Source organism: Pseudophryne corroboree, chromosome 1, assembly GCF_028390025.1.
Source record: "Pseudophryne corroboree isolate aPseCor3 chromosome 1, aPseCor3.hap2, whole genome shotgun sequence".
NCBI classification, from domain to species: Eukaryota; Metazoa; Chordata; class Amphibia; order Anura; family Myobatrachidae; genus Pseudophryne; species Pseudophryne corroboree.
In genome coordinates this window covers 457,234,602-457,254,592 of record NC_086444.1, presented here as the reverse complement: position 1 = coordinate 457,254,592, position 19,991 = coordinate 457,234,602, and the positions used below count along the sequence as shown (strand labels likewise).

The window sequence follows — 19,991 nt, the reverse complement described above, 5'->3', positions numbered from 1 at the left end:
TTTCAGCGCTCTCTCTAGCGGCCACCATATCGGAAACCACAGTAGGAACTGCTCCACCCCCGAGATTAGTAACAAAGGCCCCTAGCGGAGGGATAGGTGAGGTCGTGTCAACGGGTAAGTACGGCACCATACATTATGCTGAAACAATTTCACCACAGGCTGTAGAATCTACACAGAATGAGGTTGTTAGAGTAAATCCTGTTAAGGTAATAGTAGTTCCCAATGGGAAAACAGACACGTCAGGAGCCACACCCGTTAGGAACATTGCCATGTATTGCCCGTTTACCCGAATGGAATTGAGGACCATAGTGTCTGAATTCCCTGACCCTAGAAAAGATTTAGTTGCTAGCCAAAAATACATCAGGGACCTAGGAAACACTTTAGAGCCCAATAATAAAGATTGGCAGATATTGCTAAGAGCTTGTTTACCCTCCAATGTCGACGCAGCTCAATTCTTAGTTGACTGTGGATTAGATCAGGATGTACCTCTTACAGATGTGTACAACAAAGATAACGTAAAAAGGATAAATTTACAGTTAAAGGAGTATTTCCCAGCCGTTGTTAAATGGAACAAAATATTCTCCATTAAACAAAAGGAGTCAGAAACGGCAGCAGAATATTTTCACCGGGCACTATTAGAAATGGCAAAGTACACTGGTATAGAGGACATTAAGACCAATGCAAACCATCAAGAAGTAGCAGTATCTGTACTAATGGATGGTTTAAAGGAAGCATTAAAGGCAAGGGTACAGACCACGCAACCATGTTGGCGAGGTCTGTCAGTGGCCACTTTGAGAGAGGCTGCTATTGATCACGACCGGAACATCACCAGACACAGGGAGTCACAAGGTGATAAGTTAATGTCAGTAAGTATACAGGCCCTGACCATAAAGCAGCCTGTGGTAATATCACCAAACCCTGTGGGTAAGTCAACTGTGGTAACATGTTATTTTTGTCACAAACAGGGACACTTTGCACGAGACTGTAGATCAAGAAATCGACAAAAGTCTTACCAACCCCCTAGACAACGACACGACACACGACATTGGGATCAGGGTCCACAGAGACGGAGTTATGAGCCACATACAGGGGAAACAAAAAGATATCCCCCGAACAGAGACTGGCATGCCTCTGGTAGTTCCCAGCTATCTCCCTCACAAGTAGTTGCTGCCAGCGGGATTCAGGGAGGTCACCATACCCAATAGGGGTGTGGCCATACCTGTAATCTGCAGCCAGTAAAATTGATTGCAAGCCTTGGAAGTGAACCCGAAATTGCAATTAATGTAGCTGGTAAATCATTAAACTTTCTTGTAGACACAGGGGCGGCCAAGTCAGTGATAAATTCGACAGTGGGCATGAGAACCACTGGTAGGACAATTCCAGCCATGGGAGTAACAGGAGTAGTCCAGCACTACCCTGTTAGCAAACCAGCCGAGATTACAATAGGGCCTTTGCATACCAAGCATTCCTTTTTGCTGGCTGCATCGGCACCAACTAATCTCCTGGGAAGAGACTTACTGTGTAAAATGGGGTGCGTCATTTATTGTACTCCTGAAGGTGTATTCTTGGACATACCTGATAATCACGCTCAGGAAGTGCGAGACATGTTAGACTCCCCATCAAAATTAATGTCGCATACCATTATGACAAATAGGAATCCATCCCAAGTAGAAGAGATGACATCTCAGATACCAGAGTCACTTTGGACAAAAGACGGACAGGACACTGGATTAATGGCAAACGTAGCTCCAGTAGTTGTACAAGTAAAAGATGGTAGGATAGCTCCAAAAATCCCACAGTACCCTCTGAAGCCAGAGGTGGAGTTAGGAGTTTACCCAGTAATAGAGCGCTTGCTACAACAGGGCATTCTGGTAAGAACGTCCAGCACTGCCAATAGTCCCATCTTCCCTGTTAAAAAGAGTGGGGGGAGGGGTTACAGACTAGTGCAGGATCTAAGGGGGATTAACAAAATAGTTGAGAGTCAGTTCCCCGTAGTGCCAAATCCAGCTGTCATCCTAATGCAAATCCCTCCCACTGCCAAATTTTTCACTGTCATTGACCTCTGCTCCGCTTTCTTTTCGGTACCTCTGCACCCTGACAGTCAATATTTGTTCGCATTTACATACAGAGGAGTCCAATACACATGGACTCGATTACCACAAGGATTCATAGATAGCCCAAGTATATTTTCTCAGGCTTTGCATGATTGTTTACAGTCTTTCCAACCAGTGAGTGGATCAGTATTAATACAGTACGTGGATGATCTACTACTGTGTTCTGATTCATTGGAGGCATCCCTGAAGGATACGAAACAGCTCCTGTTTCATCTTTCAGACACAGGACAGAAGGTTTCCAAAGACAAGTTGCAATTATGCCAAACTAAGGTAAAATATTTGGGACACTGTTTAACACAAGGACTGAGACACCTGACCGCTGATAGAATTCAAGCAATTAGAGACATGACTCTGCCACAAACCCAGCAACAAATCAGAACATTTTTAGGAATGTGTGGGTATTGCCGTAATTGGATCCCAGGGTTTTCCATTTTAGCGTTACCTTTGCAGGAAATGGTCTCCTCAAACAAACCTGATCGGATTTCGCATACAGACGAGTCTGAGGCAGCATTTGAGAGACTTAAACAGTGCCTAACGCAGGCACCAGCACTAGGTATGCCAGACTATGGGAAACCCTTTGAACTATACGGAACAGAAAGTGCTGGTTGCGCGGCAGGCGTACTAACCCAAAAGCACGGTGATGCCAGCAGGCCAGTTGCATACTACAGCGCTCAGCTAGACACGGTAGCGCGATCCCTCCCCACATGCTTGCGAAGCGTTGCTGCGATAGCATTGCTAGTGACAAAAAGCGAAGATGTCGTGCTAGGCCACAACCTCACAATCCATACGCCACATGCAGTGTCAGCCTTATTGAATTCTGCCCAAACCAGACACGTATCATCAGCGAGGTTTACAAGATGGGAATTGGCCCTAATGGCCCCCGTAAACATCACCATAAGGAGATGCAGTGCATTAAATCCTGCAACATATCTCCCAGGTGTGCCTGGTCAGGCACAAAGGGTGGAAGGTGAGAGTGATGGGGAAGGAGGATTTAATACAAAGGAAGATACACATGATTGTATGGAATATTTGACCCAAAATTTTACCGCAAGGCCTGACATCAGTGACAACCCACTGGAAGATGCAGAACTCACGTTCTACACGGACGGTAGTTGTCATAGACAGTCAGACTCGGGAGACTTGTGTACTGGATACGCAGTCGTAGATGACCAAGACACCATAGAAGCGGAACCGCTAGGCCCACCTCACTCAGCCCAGGTTGCTGAACTGGTCGCCCTAACCAGAGCATGTGAATTGGCTAAGGGTAAGTCAGCCAATATCTACACCGATTCTAGATACGCCTTCGGGGTAGTTCATGATTTCGGAGCCCTATGGCGCCTCAGAAATTTCATGACGGCAGCTGGTACACCGGTAGCGCATGCAGCTCACATAAAAAGGCTTCTAACAGCGATACAGGAACCCGACAGAGTGGCTGTTATCAAATGTAAAGCACATACATATAGCCAAGACCCAGTATCACTTGGTAACAGCCGAGCAGACGAAGCTGCTAAGTTAGCAGCTGCTACCCCCAGACAGACAGACACAACACAACTGATGGTATTTAATACCATCAACACACAAAAGTTGTGTGAAATGCAGAATTTGTGTTCCACACAGGAAAAGGCAGTCTGGAAGGCAAAGGGATATGGCCAGGAGTCCTCAGGACTCTGGACGGATGGACATGGTAAACCAGTGGCCCCCAGAGCATATCTTCCATGTCTGGCTGAAGCAGCTCACGGGCTGACTCATCTAGGCAAGGAAGGGATGTGCAAATTGGTAAGAGCATATTGGTGCGCCCCAGGATTCTCCTCTCATGCGAGTAAAAGAGCAATGTCATGCCTTACCTGTTTGAGAAAGAATATTGGAAAGGCAATACCTACAGAACCATCCCATATCCCACCTGCCGGCGGCCCTTTCCAGGTAATACAGATTGACTTCATTCAATTACCCCCTTGTCGAAATTTGAAATATGTACTTGTCTGTATAGATGTTTTCTCAAATTGGGTCGAAGCATTTCCTGCGGCTACAAATACCGCTATGTTTACTGCTAAGAAAACTGTGCAGGAATTTGTATGTAGATATGGTATCCCTAGAATAATCGAAAGTGATAGGGGTACCCATTTTACAGGTGATGTCTTTCAAGGAATGTGTAAATTGATGGGAATTGATAGCAAGCTGCATACTCCATACCGTCCACAGGCGAGTGCGAAAGTGGAAAGAGTGAACAGCACTATTAAAAATAAACTGAGTAAAGTGATGGCAGAGACAGGATTGACATGGCCAGAAGCTTTACCCATTGTACTGTACAGCATCAGAACCACTCCCAGGTCCCCTCTTAATCTGTCTCCCTTTGAAATCTTGTTTGGTCGACAACCGCATGTCATGATTAACCCTCAGGATGATTTGAAATGTAACAATGAAGTGACTGTAAAGTACTTGATTAACATGAGTAAACAGTTAAGGAATCAAAATGATAATCTGAAGTTGGTGATTCCTGATTTACCAGATAGTAATTGTCATGACATTGAACCTGGGGATTATGTGATGATACGGAATTTTCTACGCTCAGGTTGCCTTATTGACAGATGGAAAGGACCATACCAGGTCTTATTGACTAGCACTACAGCATTGAAGGTTGCTGAGAGAGAGACTTGGGTTCATTCGTCCCACTGTAAGAAGGTTGCTGATCCAGAGAGGTCCCGTGATAAGGAACAGACGGTAGAGGTTGTATCACTGGAGTGTCTGTTCCAGGAGGATTGAGGCGGCACCTGAGCCGTGAAAATCTCAAGACCAAGAGCTGTTGTCGACTCCCCACTCCCTTTTATTGTTTTTCTCCACTTCCCATCCCCTCTCCCTAAAATTTCTTTTTCCCCCTTCTCATTCTTCTCCGTTTCCTCCTAAAAGATGGACTTGCCCCAAGAGACTGTGATCCGGATTTTCCTGTTGACCATGATGTTGACCAGAGCAGTCTGTTCCGGCGAGAGTACCATGGAGGTCGAGAGAGGTTCTGGAATGGGTTCTGATGATAAAGATGGAGGCGTAGTTTTCCGAGAACAACATAATCAACAAGCAAAGGCGAGTATCAGAAAACGATCCGATAGCATTGACCATAGAAGGAATTGTGAAGGATTGTTAGCTGAAGAAAACTGTATCTGTAGGCTCTGTAACAATGTCATTGAGGATGGGTGCATTAAGAAATGCCAATCCAGTTTTAATATCCATATGGACCGGCATCCATTGAGTGACTATCACTCCTTAGTGGGTAATGTGTTAAACAAAACAGATTGTTGGGTATGCTCTCAAGTACCTCAGGGTCATAGCAAATCAGGGCTAGTACCATTTCCTTTAACGATAGAGGAGGTACTTGAGTTAAATGGTGGGAGACCGGTGGACCGGAGGTTTAATATCTCCAGCCCTCCTAGTTTGAAGCTCCACCAATACCATGTGGATAGGTCCCTATTATGTTTCAACATCTCCAATCCCCGAAAACCGGGAAATTGGGAAGTGTCATGGAGTAATCACACCATGACCTTTTCGCATAGAGCAGATAGAATGCCTACAGATACAGAGCTTGTACGCCATATAGCCAGTAGAGGAAAATCTTTCCGGTATAGGTATACCTTAGGAAATAAGATTACTAGAGTTGGAGAGGTATCACCAGGATACTGTGCACATATCGTACAACCTGATACGTGTACTAAGCAGGTGGAAGAATTAGGGTTAGGAGATTTCACATGGAAGGTGTGTAATATGGTTATGTCCTACTCCGTCCCATATGTTCTCCCCGATGATGCATATTTCATATGCGGGAGAAAGGCGTACAAGTGGCTTGCCCCAAACTCTGAAGGATTGTGTTATATTGGAAAAGTACTGCCTGAAGTAATGACTGTATCACATGACAAAATGAAAGACATACACCGTGGTGCCCAAGCTCCTTATACTCATACCCATTACGAGCACGTTGTTAAAAGGCACCTGATAGAGAAGACAGAGCATCCGGCCTCTGATCTGATAAGTGAATCCACCGGGATTCAATTCTTAATCGCGTTAGATTTCACCCGCACCGCTAGAGGAGTGCTGAATTATAAATACATTTCTGCGCTCGCCAATTTGTTAGATAATATCACTGAAATGTATGATGACACGTTTAGGTATACTGGAAGAGAACTTCAGGCTTATAAAACAGAACTGGTGCAGCATAGAATGGTTCTTAATTACCTCACAGCAGTGACAGGCGGATATTGTGTTACATTGGCAACACAGTATGGCGTGAAGTGTTGCACGTATATCACGAATAGCACCGAGGATCCGGTCGAGGTCATAGACCAAAAGATGGACGATATTCTCCAATTGAAGTGGGAATTTCGCAGGAGACACAATCTCACTCTTGCTGCTGTAGGTAATGAGCTGACTGGTTGGGTGTCATGGTTGAACCCGCGAAATTGGTTTTCTGGTTTAGGAGACTGGGCTCAAGGAGTCATAATGGATGTTGGGAAGTTTCTCCTATGTATCTTAGGTGTTGTCATATCGATTGGATTGATATTTAGATGCGGTCAGGCTTTAATGAAGTGCAATCATCGTACTAGGGTAATGAGTTTAAGGAGTGAGGAAACTGTCATTAACCTGGACTTGATTTATGACCCAAATGTAGAAACAATGATGTGATGAAAATGCGATTTCTACGGTCCGTTTCTTTCACCTGTTTTTCCGTTTTCTCCAAGGTAACAAGACCCACTTGGACAAGGAAGTTGACGAGACGCTATACAGACAACGGATTGACCAAAGAAGAAGTTTTGACCACTGTAGATACGGACATTTGATGAACTTTGCCATGGATCCCCAGTTTCCCTAGAATTCTTAAACTTACGCTAGCCCAACATTTTTTTTTGTAAATCTAATGGCATTGACAAAGCTTTTTGCTCGCACCTAATGGGCAAAACAGCGCAAAGAAGATGACTTTCAACTGATACCGAACAAAACTTCAACCGACAGATGTACATTAACCTGACATAGAATACCACTGCATTTTCCATAAGTGTTCTTTATCTTCATCTCTACAACCCTCAGGTAATGACACACATAGTCGATAGGGAATACAGGCACAGATATCAGCAATCACATATCTCCCCCATTCATGTATCATCAACTAAAATGTGCTCCCCCATTTTGTTACAACCAAAGCCGAAAAGAGCTCGGTAAAGTTTGACAGCCCATCCACAGACCCGTACCACGGGATAAGAAGGAATTCAAATGTATACTTCGCAATACCTCGAAGCTTGATTTACAACACGTACGGCACGATGATACATGACCCCCCAAACATGGACTCATACACACATGCTTCTGCTATCTCACTAGGTCATACCCTCTTCCCACCTACTCCTCTCTCCTCCCTTACCCAACCATGGAAATGAATTAACCCCTGACATATATTTTTCTCCTTTTGAAATGTTTTAGAAGGTGGCAGTTATTATTGACTGCCAAAGGGTGGACTGTCAAAGTCAGAAAAATATCTCTACACACACTGCCATATTTGCACCTCATATTGGTCCGCGCTGCGCATGCGTACGCTCTCCCGTACGTGCACATACTCACAGTCGCGGGCACCCGCAGGCGCACGGTATGCGTATTTACGGTAGAGTTTATGTAATCGTAGCGTGCGACTCATTCGTTACATATTTTCACTAATAATGTATTTTGTAGATCATGGTCCCTTTGATAGATACTGAAAGTTTAGTTAACATAGCATGTTCCTGAACAGAGAGATCCCTCTTTGTATTGTACGAAGGGCCTAACAGGGGTCATACAGTAGTGTTTGGTACCCATCGGAAGAGTATTTAAATAGCAATATTCCGGTGTTGGTTTGGAGCGGATTAATCGCTCGTGCGAATAGTTATGGACATAAGAAGTTTATGTCCATTTACTATTATTTGTTCTTACTTAGTCATGCGGCGGGAAACCCAGTATCCCACCCACCTGAACAGTTGGAAGCAGTCACAGCCCACCTGTATGAATCAACCTATGACCTTTTGTTATAATGCGAAGCCGAATTCCTGTGTCCAATGAACAATGAGATTGTAGGGACCATTGAATTGTATTGTGTGTGGGGCATAAATAGGCAGGCCGACCATATCCAGTTCACTCTCTCTTCAACGGTTCTCATTGCTGATAATCGGGAGCTGGATATCGAGGCGCACGCGATCGTTTCCCCTTGTGCGTAAGTGTTTCTCCGCAATCATATTGTCTTGATGTTATTGTGAGCCATTTCTCTCTCTCTCTCTCTCTCTCTCTCTCTCTCTCTCTCTCTTCTATTTCTCCCGTATTTTTCCCTTAATTGTATTGTATTTCCTGTGTAGTTATCTGGTTAGTTAGTCTATGTTATATTGTAGTGTATGCTTTGTACTGTGATTCTTTTTGCAAGTATAATAGTCATAATACATATAATAGGTTTTGGACCCTAAACCCAGGTATCTGTGTATTTCTTATAGTGTTAAGTATTCCCTGAGCGTCGGTGACGCTCAAGCAGCTTTGTAGTTAATCAGGTTACACCAGGTTGCACTTACACTCTGTCACCACACTAAGGTTTACTGTATATTTCGTTGTTAAAGGTATAGATATAAAGGTTTAACGTTATAAGCGTCTGCACCGCTGGTGATCTCCTCGTGGTCCCGAGCGTCCGCTACGCTATAGCGAATCATTACGTTAGTCGGCAGCCAATAGCGTGCCTGCCTGTGATCTCTGGGCCGTAAGCGAACGTGACGCTTGAGCGTCTCGACTACGGTTGAGCGATCGTTACGCAACTTGCGTACCCTTACGGTACTTCTTACGTAGATAGCGTACAGTGTTCTTAGACCTCTTAAAGTGTTTTATATACGATAAATATTTAGCTTTATCACCAGTGTCCTAAAAAATGCAGTTGTACCCAATGTCCACTTAACCACGGACATGTGGACAAGTGGAGCAGGGCAGGGTCAGGACTATATGACTGTGACAGCCCACTGGGTAGATGTATGGACTCCCGCCGCAAGAACAGCAGCGGCGGCACCAGTAGCAGCATCTCGCAAACGCCAACTCTTTCCTAGGCAGGCTACGCTTTGTACCACCGGTTTCCAGAATACGCACACAGCTGAAAACCTCTTACGGCAACTGAGGAAGATCATCGCGGAATGGCTTACCCCAATTGGACTCTCCTGTGGATTTGTGGCATCGGACAACGCCAGCAATATTGTGTGTGCATTAAATATGGGCAAATTCCAGCACGTCCCATGTTTTGCACATACCTTGAATTTGGTGGTGCAGAATTTTTTAAAAAACGACAGGGGCGTGCAAGAGATGCTGTCGGTGGCCAGAAGAATTGCGGGACACTTTCGGCGTACAGGCACCACGTACAGAAGACTGGAGCACCACCAAAAACGCCTGAACCTGCCCTGCCATCATCTGAAGCAAGAAGTGGTAACGAGGTGGAATTCAACCCTATATATGCTTCAGAGGTTGGAGGAGCAGCAAAAGGCCATTCAAGCCTATACAATTGAGCACGATATAGGAGGTGGAATGTACCTGTCTCAAGCGCAGTGGAGAATGATTTCAACGTTGTGCAAGGTTCTGCAACCTTTTGAACTTGCCACACGTGAAGTCAGTTCAGACACTGCCAGCCTGAGTCAGGTCATTCCCCTCATCAGGCTTTTGCAGAAGAAGCTGGAGGCACTGAAGGAGGAGCTAAAAGGGAGCGATTCCGCTAGGCATGTGGGACTTGTGGATGGAGCCCTTAATTCGCTTAACAAGGATTCACGGGTGGTCAATCTGTTGAAATCAGAGCACTACATTTTGGCCACCGTGCTCGATCCTAGATTTAAAACCTACCTTGGATCTCTCTTTCCGGCAGACACAAGTCTGCTGGGGTTCAAAGACCTGCTGGTGACAAAATTGTCAAGTCAAGCGGAACGCGACCTGTCAACATCTCCTCCTTCACATTCTCCCGCAACTGGGGGTGCGAGGAAAAGGCTCAGAATTCCGAGCCCACCCGCTGGCGGTGATGCAGGGCAGTCTGGAGCGACTGCTGATGCTGACATCTGGTCCGGACTGAAGGACCTGACAACGATTACGGACATGTCGTCTACTGTCACTGCATATGATTCTGTCACCATTGAAAGAATGGTGGAGGATTATATGAGTGACCGCATCCAAGTAGACACGTCAGACAGTCCGTACTTATACTGGCAGGAAAAAGAGGCAATTTGGAGGCCCTTGCACAAACTGGCTTTATTCTACCTAAGTTGCCCTCCCACAAGTGTGTACTCCGAAAGAGTGTTTAGTGCCGCCGCTCACCTTGTCAGCAATCGGCGTACGAGGTTACTTCCAGAAAATGTGGAGAAGATGATGTTCATTAAAATGAATTATAATCAATTCCTCCGTGGAGACATTGACCAGCAGCAATTGCCTCCACAAAGTACACAGGGAGCTGAGATGGTGGATTCCAGTGGGGACGAATTGATAATCTGTGAGGAGCGGGATGTACACGGTGATATATCGGAGGATGATGATGAGGTGGACATCTTGCCTCTGTAGAGCCAGTTTGTGCAAGGAGAGATAAATTGCTTCTTTTTCGGTGGGGGTCCAAACCAACCCGTCATTTCAGTCACAGTCGTGTGGCAGACCCTGTCACTGAAATGATGGGTTGGTTAAAGTGTGCATGTCCTGTTTATACAACATAAGGGTGGGTGGGAGGGCCCAAGGACAATTCCATCTTGCACCTCTTTTTTCTTTCATTTTTATTTGCGTCATGTGCTGTTTGGGGAGTGTTTTTTGGAAGGGCCATCCTGCGTGACACTGCAGTGCCACTCCTAGATGGGCCAGGTGTTTGTGTCGGCCACTAGGGTCGCTTATCTTACTCACACAGCTACCTCATTGCGCCTCTTTTTTTCTTCTTTGCGTCATGTGCTGTTTGGGGAGTGTTTTTTGGAAGGGCCATCCTGCGTGACACTGCAGTGCCACTCCTAGATGGGCCAGGTGTTTGTGTCGGCCACTAGGGTCGCTTATCTTACTCACACAGCTACCTCATTGCGCCTCTTTTTTTCTTCTTTGCGTCATGTGCTGTTTGGGGAGTGTTTTTTGGAAGGGCCATCCTGCGTGACACTGCAGTGCCACTCCTAGATGGGCCAGGTGTTTGTGTCGGCCACTAGGGTCGCTTAGCTTACTCACACAGCTACCTCATTGCGCCTCTTTTTTTCTTCTTTGCGTCATGTGCTGTTTGGGGAGTGTTTTTTGGAAGGGCCATCCTGCGTGACACTGCAGTGCCACTCCTAGATGGGCCAGGTGTTTGTGTCGGCCACTAGGGTCGCTTATCTTACTCACACAGCTACCTCATTGCGCCTCTTTTTTTCTTCTTTGCGTCATGTGCTGTTTGGGGAGTGTTTTTTGGAAGGGCCATCCTGCGTGACACTGCAGTGCCACTCCTAGATGGGCCAGGTGTTTGTGTCGGCCACTAGGGTCGCTTAGCTTACTCACACAGCTACCTCATTGCGCCTCTTTTTTTCTTTTTTGCGTCATGTGCTGTTTGGGGAGTGTTTTTTGGAAGGGCCATCCTGCGTGACACTGCAGTGCCACTCCTAGATGGGCCAGGTGTTTGTGTCGGCCACTAGGGTCGCTTATCTTACTCACACAGCTACCTCATTGCGCCTCTTTTTTTCTTCTTTGCGTCATGTGCTGTTTGGGGAGTGTTTTTTGGAAGGGCCATCCTGTCTGACACTGCAGTGCCACTCCTAGATGGGCCAGGTGTTTGTGTCGGCCACTAGGGTCGCTTAGCTTAGTCATCCAGCGACCTCGGTGCAAATTTTAGGACTAAAAATAATATTGTGAGGTGTGAGGTATTCAGAATAGACTGAAAATGAGTGGAAATTATGGTTTTTGAGGTTAATAATACTTTGGGATCAAAATGACCCCCAAATTCTATGATTTAAGCTGTTTTTTAGTGTTTTTTGAAAAAAACACCCGAATCCGACAAAAAATATTCGGTGAGGTTTTGGCAAAACGCGGTCGAACCCAAAACACGGCCGCGGAACCGAACCCAAAACCAAAACACAAAACCCGAAAAATTTCAAGTGCACATCTCTAGTTTTCACCAGTGAAAGGGCCTGTTTTTGCTTTGTTTTATATAGGGTTACCACCACCAGTCATAACACCGGTTGTCAAATACACAGGCAGTGTTGCTTGTACTACTGTTAGGAGAACACAATTCTATTGGGGGTACACACTAGAGCAGGCATTCCCAACCGCGGTCCTCAAGGCACACCAACAGTGCAGGTTTTAGTGATATCCAGGCTTCAGCACAGATGGTTAAATCAAAATAACTGAGATACTAATTAAGTCACCTGTGTTCAAGCCTGGATATCACTAAAAACAGGACTGTTAGTGTGCCTTGAGGACCGAGGTTGGGAAACACTGTACTAGAGAGATGTGTGCTGAGCGATCTATCACAGACCGCTCAGCACACATCTCTCCCCCCTGCTCAGCACACAGCGCAATGTGTGCTGAGCGTGGTGGGGAACTGCTCACTTCACACAGCGCTGAAGTGAGCGACCCACTAGACTGAGCCTGCATGCAGGCTCAATCTAGCACCGGCGATAGGGGGACGCGCATCGCTATCGCTGGGGGGGCATACACACGAGAGATCCGTGCTTAAAATCTAAGCAATATAGTCAGATTGCTTAGATTTTAAGCAGTGATCTCTCCGCGTGTACCCACCTTATCTTTCCGAGCGGAGCAGTATGATGTGGGACATGCCTTCCAACTATCCCTGCTGTTGGGACAAAATCATGGCTTGGAGCCATAGTCAATTCAAATCAGGACTGCACCTCCAGAATCAGGACAGTCGATGGCTGGTCCTGCTCTCTTACCTACTGTGTTACCCATACTTATTTTGTCTTTAGTTCAAGTGCTGCTTCTCCAGATCCAGGAACATTGATGCCCGTTTGAAAAAGGATATGTGCATGAAATATAGAAATACTAGCAATGAATCATCTCATCCTCTCTAACCAGCAGCACTCTGCAACCACATACCTCTCAACTTTAGAGAGTTGGGAGGAGGGACACACATGCATGCTGGAGGCGGCGTGGCTTCATGGGTAGGGTCATGGTCTAATGGAGGGGGCCCACATTTTCGCTGCTGTGGGGGCATGCGCAGCACTCTGTGAGCAGCAGCGAGTGAGAGAGGGTCTCCCAACTGCCCCCCCTCCCCCCCCACTGCGGGACACTGCTCTCTGTGGGTTGGACAGCGGGACAGTCCCAGAAAAATGGAACTGTCCCGCCAAAATCGGGACAGTTGGGTGGTATGCAACCAGTACTTTATATTAATTCACATTTAAATAAAGCTATTTTTGACCCGGAACCTAACTCTAAACTAATAAACTGCTCGCACCCTAGTGATGCGGGCAGGATGGAGAGATAATCCACCGTATTCGCAGGTCCGTGGGGTGGGGAAGGAGTAAAAAGGACGCAAATTGCGCCATTTTAGCCCCGCCCCCTTCCCGCAGACCCACGAATCACGGCTTTTCCCGATGTGGGTGCGGGGCTTGATGATGTCACAGCCCGGCTCCATCTCCCGGAGAGGAAAAATTGAAAGTAGGCAAGCATGATATACACAGGTATCCCTCACAGAGAGGCGGAGTGATACAGATCAGTGTGTGTGATCTGTCCCTGTGGAGAGGTTGTGGAGTGATTTAGCCTCAGTGTGATGAGCCCTGTGAGGAGAACTTCAGGGAGCATGAGTTGCGAGAGTTGCCTGCCTCTCAGGTGGGACCTTTAGCAACAGCGCTGACAGGACTTTAGAAGCAGAGCTTCCTGACAGTGTGATCCGGTGACTGTAGGAAAGTGCCTTTGTCACGTAGGGGAAAGCAATCTCTCCCTCAAAGCAGACAGTGGACAGCATGATCAGACTTCCCTGAGCAGCATCAGTGTAGAGGCAACCCCTGTGACCTGGCAACCCCTATTTGGCTAAAGAGGAGGAACAGAGGAGGACTCAGATTCCTCCTGCAATTTATGTACACTGGGAACAAAGCAGCTGATAGCAGACTAGAAGGTGAAAGTGCTCAGAGACCCAGGGGTAAATTTACTAACATTCGTAATTCCCGAAAATAGGTCAAAGTTCAATCACGAATGACATCGACAGTGTAAAACTGCAACTTTTTGAATTTATTACGATGGATTTACTAAGCTGTCGTATTCGTATTTTTGGTGTTGTCCGATGTCGATGTCATTCGTGGTTTTCTGGTGTATAATGCGGCCGATTTTGTTATTTTGCGGCCGAGTTTAATGTGTTTTTTTACGAATGCGTCACATGTCTGTTACGGCAGTGTTTTTCCATTACTGCCGCGTTTTTTTCCTAAGTTTCGTTTTTGTCACTTGTCCGTGATTGGTTGTATTCGTGGTGGAGGAGTGTCTGTGTACTTGACTATAAATACGCCCCAAACCGACCGCACCTCGTGGGTTTAGCTAGTGGAGAGGAGAGAGGAAGGTGTTGTTGGTGTTGGAGATTTCTGTGGAGTTTTTTGTGGTTTGGAGGCGGAGTTTTGTGATTGGTGAGTGCTGTACTGTGTGTGTAAGTTGTTTTGTCATACTTGTTGTTCTGTTATTTAAAAGTCTGTTAACTTTTTTGTATTTTGTCTTTTCTTTTCGTCTATAGTCCTTGTTTGTGAGTGAGTGAGTGTTTGTTTGCGTGTGTGTGGTGTGTAGTGGTAGTGGAGGAGTGTGTTATTTGTTTTTTTTTCTCTGTGTTTTTTGTGTTGTCTTAAGATTATGTCACAGTCAGAGGTGAGTGTGGTGGAGGAGGTGAGTGAGAGGGAGGAGGTGAGTGAGGTGGAGGAGGTGAGTGAGAGGGAGGAGGTGAGTGAGAGGGAGGAGGTTAGTGATGAGGAGGGTGAGGTTGCGGCTGCGTTTTCTAGTGATACTGATAGTGATGGTGTTGTGGCTCCGCAGCCACGCACCAGTACAAGGACGGGCCGCAATGTAAAGTTTAGTTACGCAGAAAACATGGCTCTGGTGCGGGAGCTGATGAGGCATCAGCGCCAGTTGTTTGGTTCAGATGCATCAAAAGTGTCGACCCGCCGGAAGAGTGTCCTGTGGGGGAAAGTTATTGCTGCTGTGAACAGTGAGGGTGTGGTGAGGCGGACCGAGGACACCTGTAGGAAACGTTTCTATGACATCAAACGCCGTGTGAAGGCCAAGATGGCTAAGGAGGCAAAATCTGCTCGGCAAACCGGGGGAGGACACCCCTTCCGAGCGTCTTATAAAGATTGGGAGGAGCCAATACGTCCGCTGATTCCGCCAGAGGTGGTTTCTGCACTTCATGTCCAAGATTCGGACCGGCCAAGTGCGGATGGTGAGTTTATTTGATATTTATAATTTTTCACATCTGTGCTTTGTACTTTTGTTGTAAAATGTTTCCTGTGTGTTGGTCCACAAATGGGTTGGTGATGTAGTGCAGGCCAATCCACCCTGTGTTTTTCCATCTGTTGTCCAACTACAAGTCCCATCATGCCTGTTATAATGTTTAAACTTAGGGAATGTCAAATGTGTTGGTGGACATGCTGGGAAGTGTAGTTGCACTACATATTGTCAGACACAGGTTGTGGTTGCTTGGTGTATTGTGTGTGTTAGTTATGTTTTTGTACTAATTAGACTCAAATATTTGTTGTGTTTTTTTTGGAAACACAAACAATTTGCCTTGTTTTGTGCGGTTTTTGTAGGTTGTAAAATTTAAGATTATAGATGTAACAAAACCAACTATTTGTGTTTGTAATTTTATAACAACATTTAAAAAAAGTTTTTAAAATCCTGCAATATTGTGTCTTGGTAAAGCTACGACATATGTGTTTTAAGTAGTATAATTATGTTCATATCGCAATTCTTCTTTTTTTGTACAGTACGCCAGAGAAGCAGCACCTCCAGGCCACAGCCAACCCTGCCTAGAGCTGATGATGGTGGGAATGATGGTAAGTTATTTCTGTACCCACATCTTAGCCATTAACATAAAACACATGAAATGTAATGACAATACTATCACACAGGTTCTTCGTCTGCTCCGCGCACACAAAGGCGCCAATCACAGGCCAGCCTTACTGTGGCTACAAGGCCACCCAAGAGGCCCCGTGTCCACGCTCCTACTGCTGCTGCTGCTCCTGCTCCTGCACCTGCCTCACCCCCCCAAAGGCGCATCTCTGCAGTGGCTGCGGTGCCACCACTGGCACTTTTGGCCAGCCCCCAAAGTGAGGATCCACATTCCCCACAGTTGTCTGGTGAGTAATGTTTGTAATGTTTTTATTTTGTTTGAGTAAAAACAAGGTGAAGGCATAAGGAACTGACAAAACACTGTTAGGTCGCAGATGATAAAGGCAGCAGTACAAAAATTATAAGTAATTTTAGACTCCACATTTTGGACATGCTTGCCTTGTGTCATTATCACCTTGAACCTATCACTGCTTTAGAAATGACTTATACCTTCTCCAGGTATTGACATCTGCCCCAGTGTTAGTTTTGTTAAAAAATGATTAAAAATTGTAAGCAACTTTGCTTTAATAATCGACTGCAAGCAGATGCTGTTAGCGTATTGTTATGATGATATGTGTGAAATTACAGTGTCCTGAAACTCAAATGTTTTTTAAAAAATATGCTCAACAACACTCAAAACTACAAAAAAAATGTGAAACTAAATTTGAACCAAAAAATTCAAAACAAACCAAATCAATACATACGGCAAAATCCAACATTAAAAAACCTGTTTAAGTTGTCATTTTTTGACCACAATCTTAGTGTACTTCTTTACTAAATCCACTGACTGACATGCCCAATGTCTGATTCTAATGTGGCAAACATGGTTATATTTTTTTGTGTTGTGCCAAAGGAACCTTCAGAATGTTGTTTAAACTAACTTTGAGACATAAAAAAAGAGTACATGGAGTGTATACAATAATTTAGAATGTGAAACATACAATTGTCTCCATAAATTCACAAATTAGTAGTATCTGTTTCTAGCCACATCAATTCATTAAGAGGTAACCAACATAGTAACGTTTAAGAAGTTAACCATTTAGCTTTTAAATGTATATTATGAAGTAATGCATGTTGCTTGACAAATATTGTAAGACCAATGCTACATATGTCTAAAATATTTCCTGTGTCCCACCCCATACAGATCCGGCCATCATGAGTGACGAGGGCCAGCAGTCCCATGGCCAGGAGACGTATACTCTACACCTGCAGCCCATCGACCAAACACAGGCAAACATGACTGAGGACAATCCAGTCCAACCGCAAGCTTCTCAGACTCAACAAATGACCTCAACACCAGGGACAAGCCAAATTCCGCATGAGTTTTGGTCAAGTTGGGCAGAACAACAGGCACACCACTCTGCGTGTCTCAACACCCAAACACAACACCTGTCTAGTTTGCCCCATCATTTGCCTAAAGTTAGCCGCAACTCTGCCAGACTCATCGTGCAAGTAGGGCGGATAGCAAACACAATGGAGCAGATGAGGGCAGACAATTCTCAAATGCAGGCAACCCATCAGCGCATCATGGATGAGCAACTGCGCCAACACCAAACCCTCATACAGATTATCCAGCATAATCAAGTCATAAATGACAATTTGTCGCGAACCATTGCCAACAATACAGCTGCTTATACCCAGCTAACGGCCAGTTTAAATATTTTGAGCCAAAATTTTAGTGCAATGGCACAACAACATGTGGCCACAAGCTCAAGCACAACAACCCCGACCCAAACACCAGTACAATCACCAGTTCGACGATCAAGTCGAAGCCGCACCCACGAACAACCACAAGCCTCTGCACCCAGCACCCAAAAAAAGAAAAGATAATCTGTACTGCACATCATATGCTGGCCAGTTGCAAGTAAAATATATGTGTTCAGAATATATTGTTCAGTATTTTTCAATAAATTATCTAATCAAAATATGTGTATTGGTTAATTTGCAACACACAAACACAAAAATCAGTAATGTATAGTCCAAGATGAATATTGTGACAGGGCGAGAGTGTGCTGTGTCAGGGTGTAGGGTCCGTTTGCCAAAATCATACCGTGGAAAAACACTTCGAACATTTAGTGTGACCATCTGTATAACATGGTCAACATCAAGTTTTTTGCAGTTACATTGGACAATATAAACTAAAAAGCATGGCCAGCCTACTCGGAACATATACAACCTGCAGACCCAGTTGTTTTTCCTTCCTTGGTTTTATTGTAGCATCAGGAAGCAGTGACAAGTATCCTACAGCAAACAATACAGCAGACCCACACACAGTAGCAGCCATTTCAGATTTAGAGTGTGTAGAAATGTGTTGGCTCCCCTTTTAAAAGTACCAAACGTCAGGTGTGAGTAATGAACAATTGCCAACACATGTTAAGGGATCATGGAGTGCCACGTTGTAGCACTCTCCTGATCAGCTGTGTGCTCCTGTCCTCACTGACAGGCAGCACACGGCACTGTTACAATGTAGCGCATATGCGCTACATTTTAACCAATGCGGTGAACTTTCTGCTCTGCGGTGACGTCACTTTAGGTCCACCGCAGGGAAGAAAGTTACCATCATTGGTTACAAGGTAGCGCATAGGCGCAACATTGTAACAGTGCCGTGTGCTGCCTGTCAGTGAGGACAGGAGCACACAGCTGATCAGGAGAGTGCTACAACGTGGCACTACCTGATTGGCTGAAGAAACCCACTTAGGCATAACTCAAAGTGGGTTTCTGGCATTCGGGTAAAGGTGACCCATGGGCAAACATGGTTCCCCTTTCAGTTCGTGGTCGGGACACTTTTTTTGTTTTTTTTTTTCTCCTTGCAGTATTTGTTTGAAATAAACATGTGCAGTGTTTTTTTTCTTCATAAAAAATTAACAATAAAAAATAATATTGCCGTTAATGCTGGAACATGTGTGTTTGTTTGTAAAAAACAAACAGCTTTTTTTAAATTTTAAACAAAAAAAGCTTCCCAAAAATTAAAACGTTACACTATTTTTAAACTGGAAAGGACTGAATCTCTGCAATATGTGAGTCACAAATTGTTCAGCTTATAAATTTATTGTGTGCCACATGAAGTACATTTTGATATTCAACTCTAAATCACAAATCTAGAAGCTCTTAAGCTTAATTTTGTTGTGGCAACCAAACAAAATATATGCTTACAGTACATTAATGGTTTTCACTGTGTACTTTTAAAAAAAACAGGGTAATAATGTTGGTGTGACTTTTTACACAGTCACACAGACCAGCCGGCCAGACAGGCCTCACACCAGTCATGATGATGCCGGTATTGCAGGTAAGTCTTCACTGTAGTCACATATTCTGTAAACACATAGAAGTACAAAATATTATTTACAAATTTGGCACCTAGGATCTGCTTCTGGAAGCCGACCTCGTGTAAGGCGGCCATCACAGGTCTCGGCCCACTTACCCAGGAGGCCAACTAAGAGCCGGCGTCTTGCCTCTGATTCAGCACCTCCATCATCCCCACCCAGGCGAAGGCTATCGGCAGTGTCACCCAAGCCACCACTGGCACTACTGGCGAGTTCGCTGAGTGATGAGCCCAGATCACCTCAGTTATCTGGTGATTAAATTGTGAAACAAAACACATAAGCAAGAATATACACAGTCGACTTTGGATGATGTTAGTTTGTTTGGAGTTTACATGTTTTACCCAACAATCAATGTAATGTTACGTCTTCAATTGCTCAAGGTGCTTTACTTAAATAAAATAAGGTCTTAGTGGATGGTCTAGACAACCTAGTTGTCTGAAAATATATGAATTGAGGATACATTAAGCACACACACGAGAAAAAAATAAATGTAAACTTTTTGAACCCAAAAAAA

At 45.0% G+C, this 19,991-nt stretch overlaps 1 protein-coding gene and 1 long non-coding RNA gene across 2 annotated transcripts; one reads left to right on the top strand and one right to left on the bottom strand.

Moving 5' to 3' along the window:
- Positions 1-16,328: 16,328 nt before the first annotated feature.
- Positions 16,329-18,063, top strand: LOC134902342 (uncharacterized). The gene is made up of 2 exons (XM_063914384.1): positions 16,329-16,402; positions 17,299-18,063. Exon 2 carries the CDS (start codon positions 17,310-17,312, stop codon positions 17,982-17,984), a length of 675 nt encoding a protein of 224 aa, XP_063770454.1. The 5' UTR covers positions 16,329-16,402; positions 17,299-17,309; the 3' UTR covers positions 17,985-18,063.
- Positions 18,064-19,181: 1,118 nt separating this feature from the next.
- On the bottom strand, positions 19,182-19,721 carry LOC134902237 (uncharacterized). Its single transcript, XR_010175736.1, has 2 exons — positions 19,576-19,721; positions 19,182-19,466 (listed from the first exon to the last, which is right to left on the bottom strand). It is a non-coding gene; the product is annotated as an uncharacterized LOC134902237 (long non-coding RNA).
- Positions 19,722-19,991: the final 270 nt, after the last annotated feature.

Bases quoted from the DNA above. Each gene is read 5' to 3' on its own strand.
- LOC134902342 (XM_063914384.1), top strand. From the start codon at position 17,310: ATGAGTGACGAGGGCCAGCAGTCCCATGGCCAGGAGACGTATACTCTA.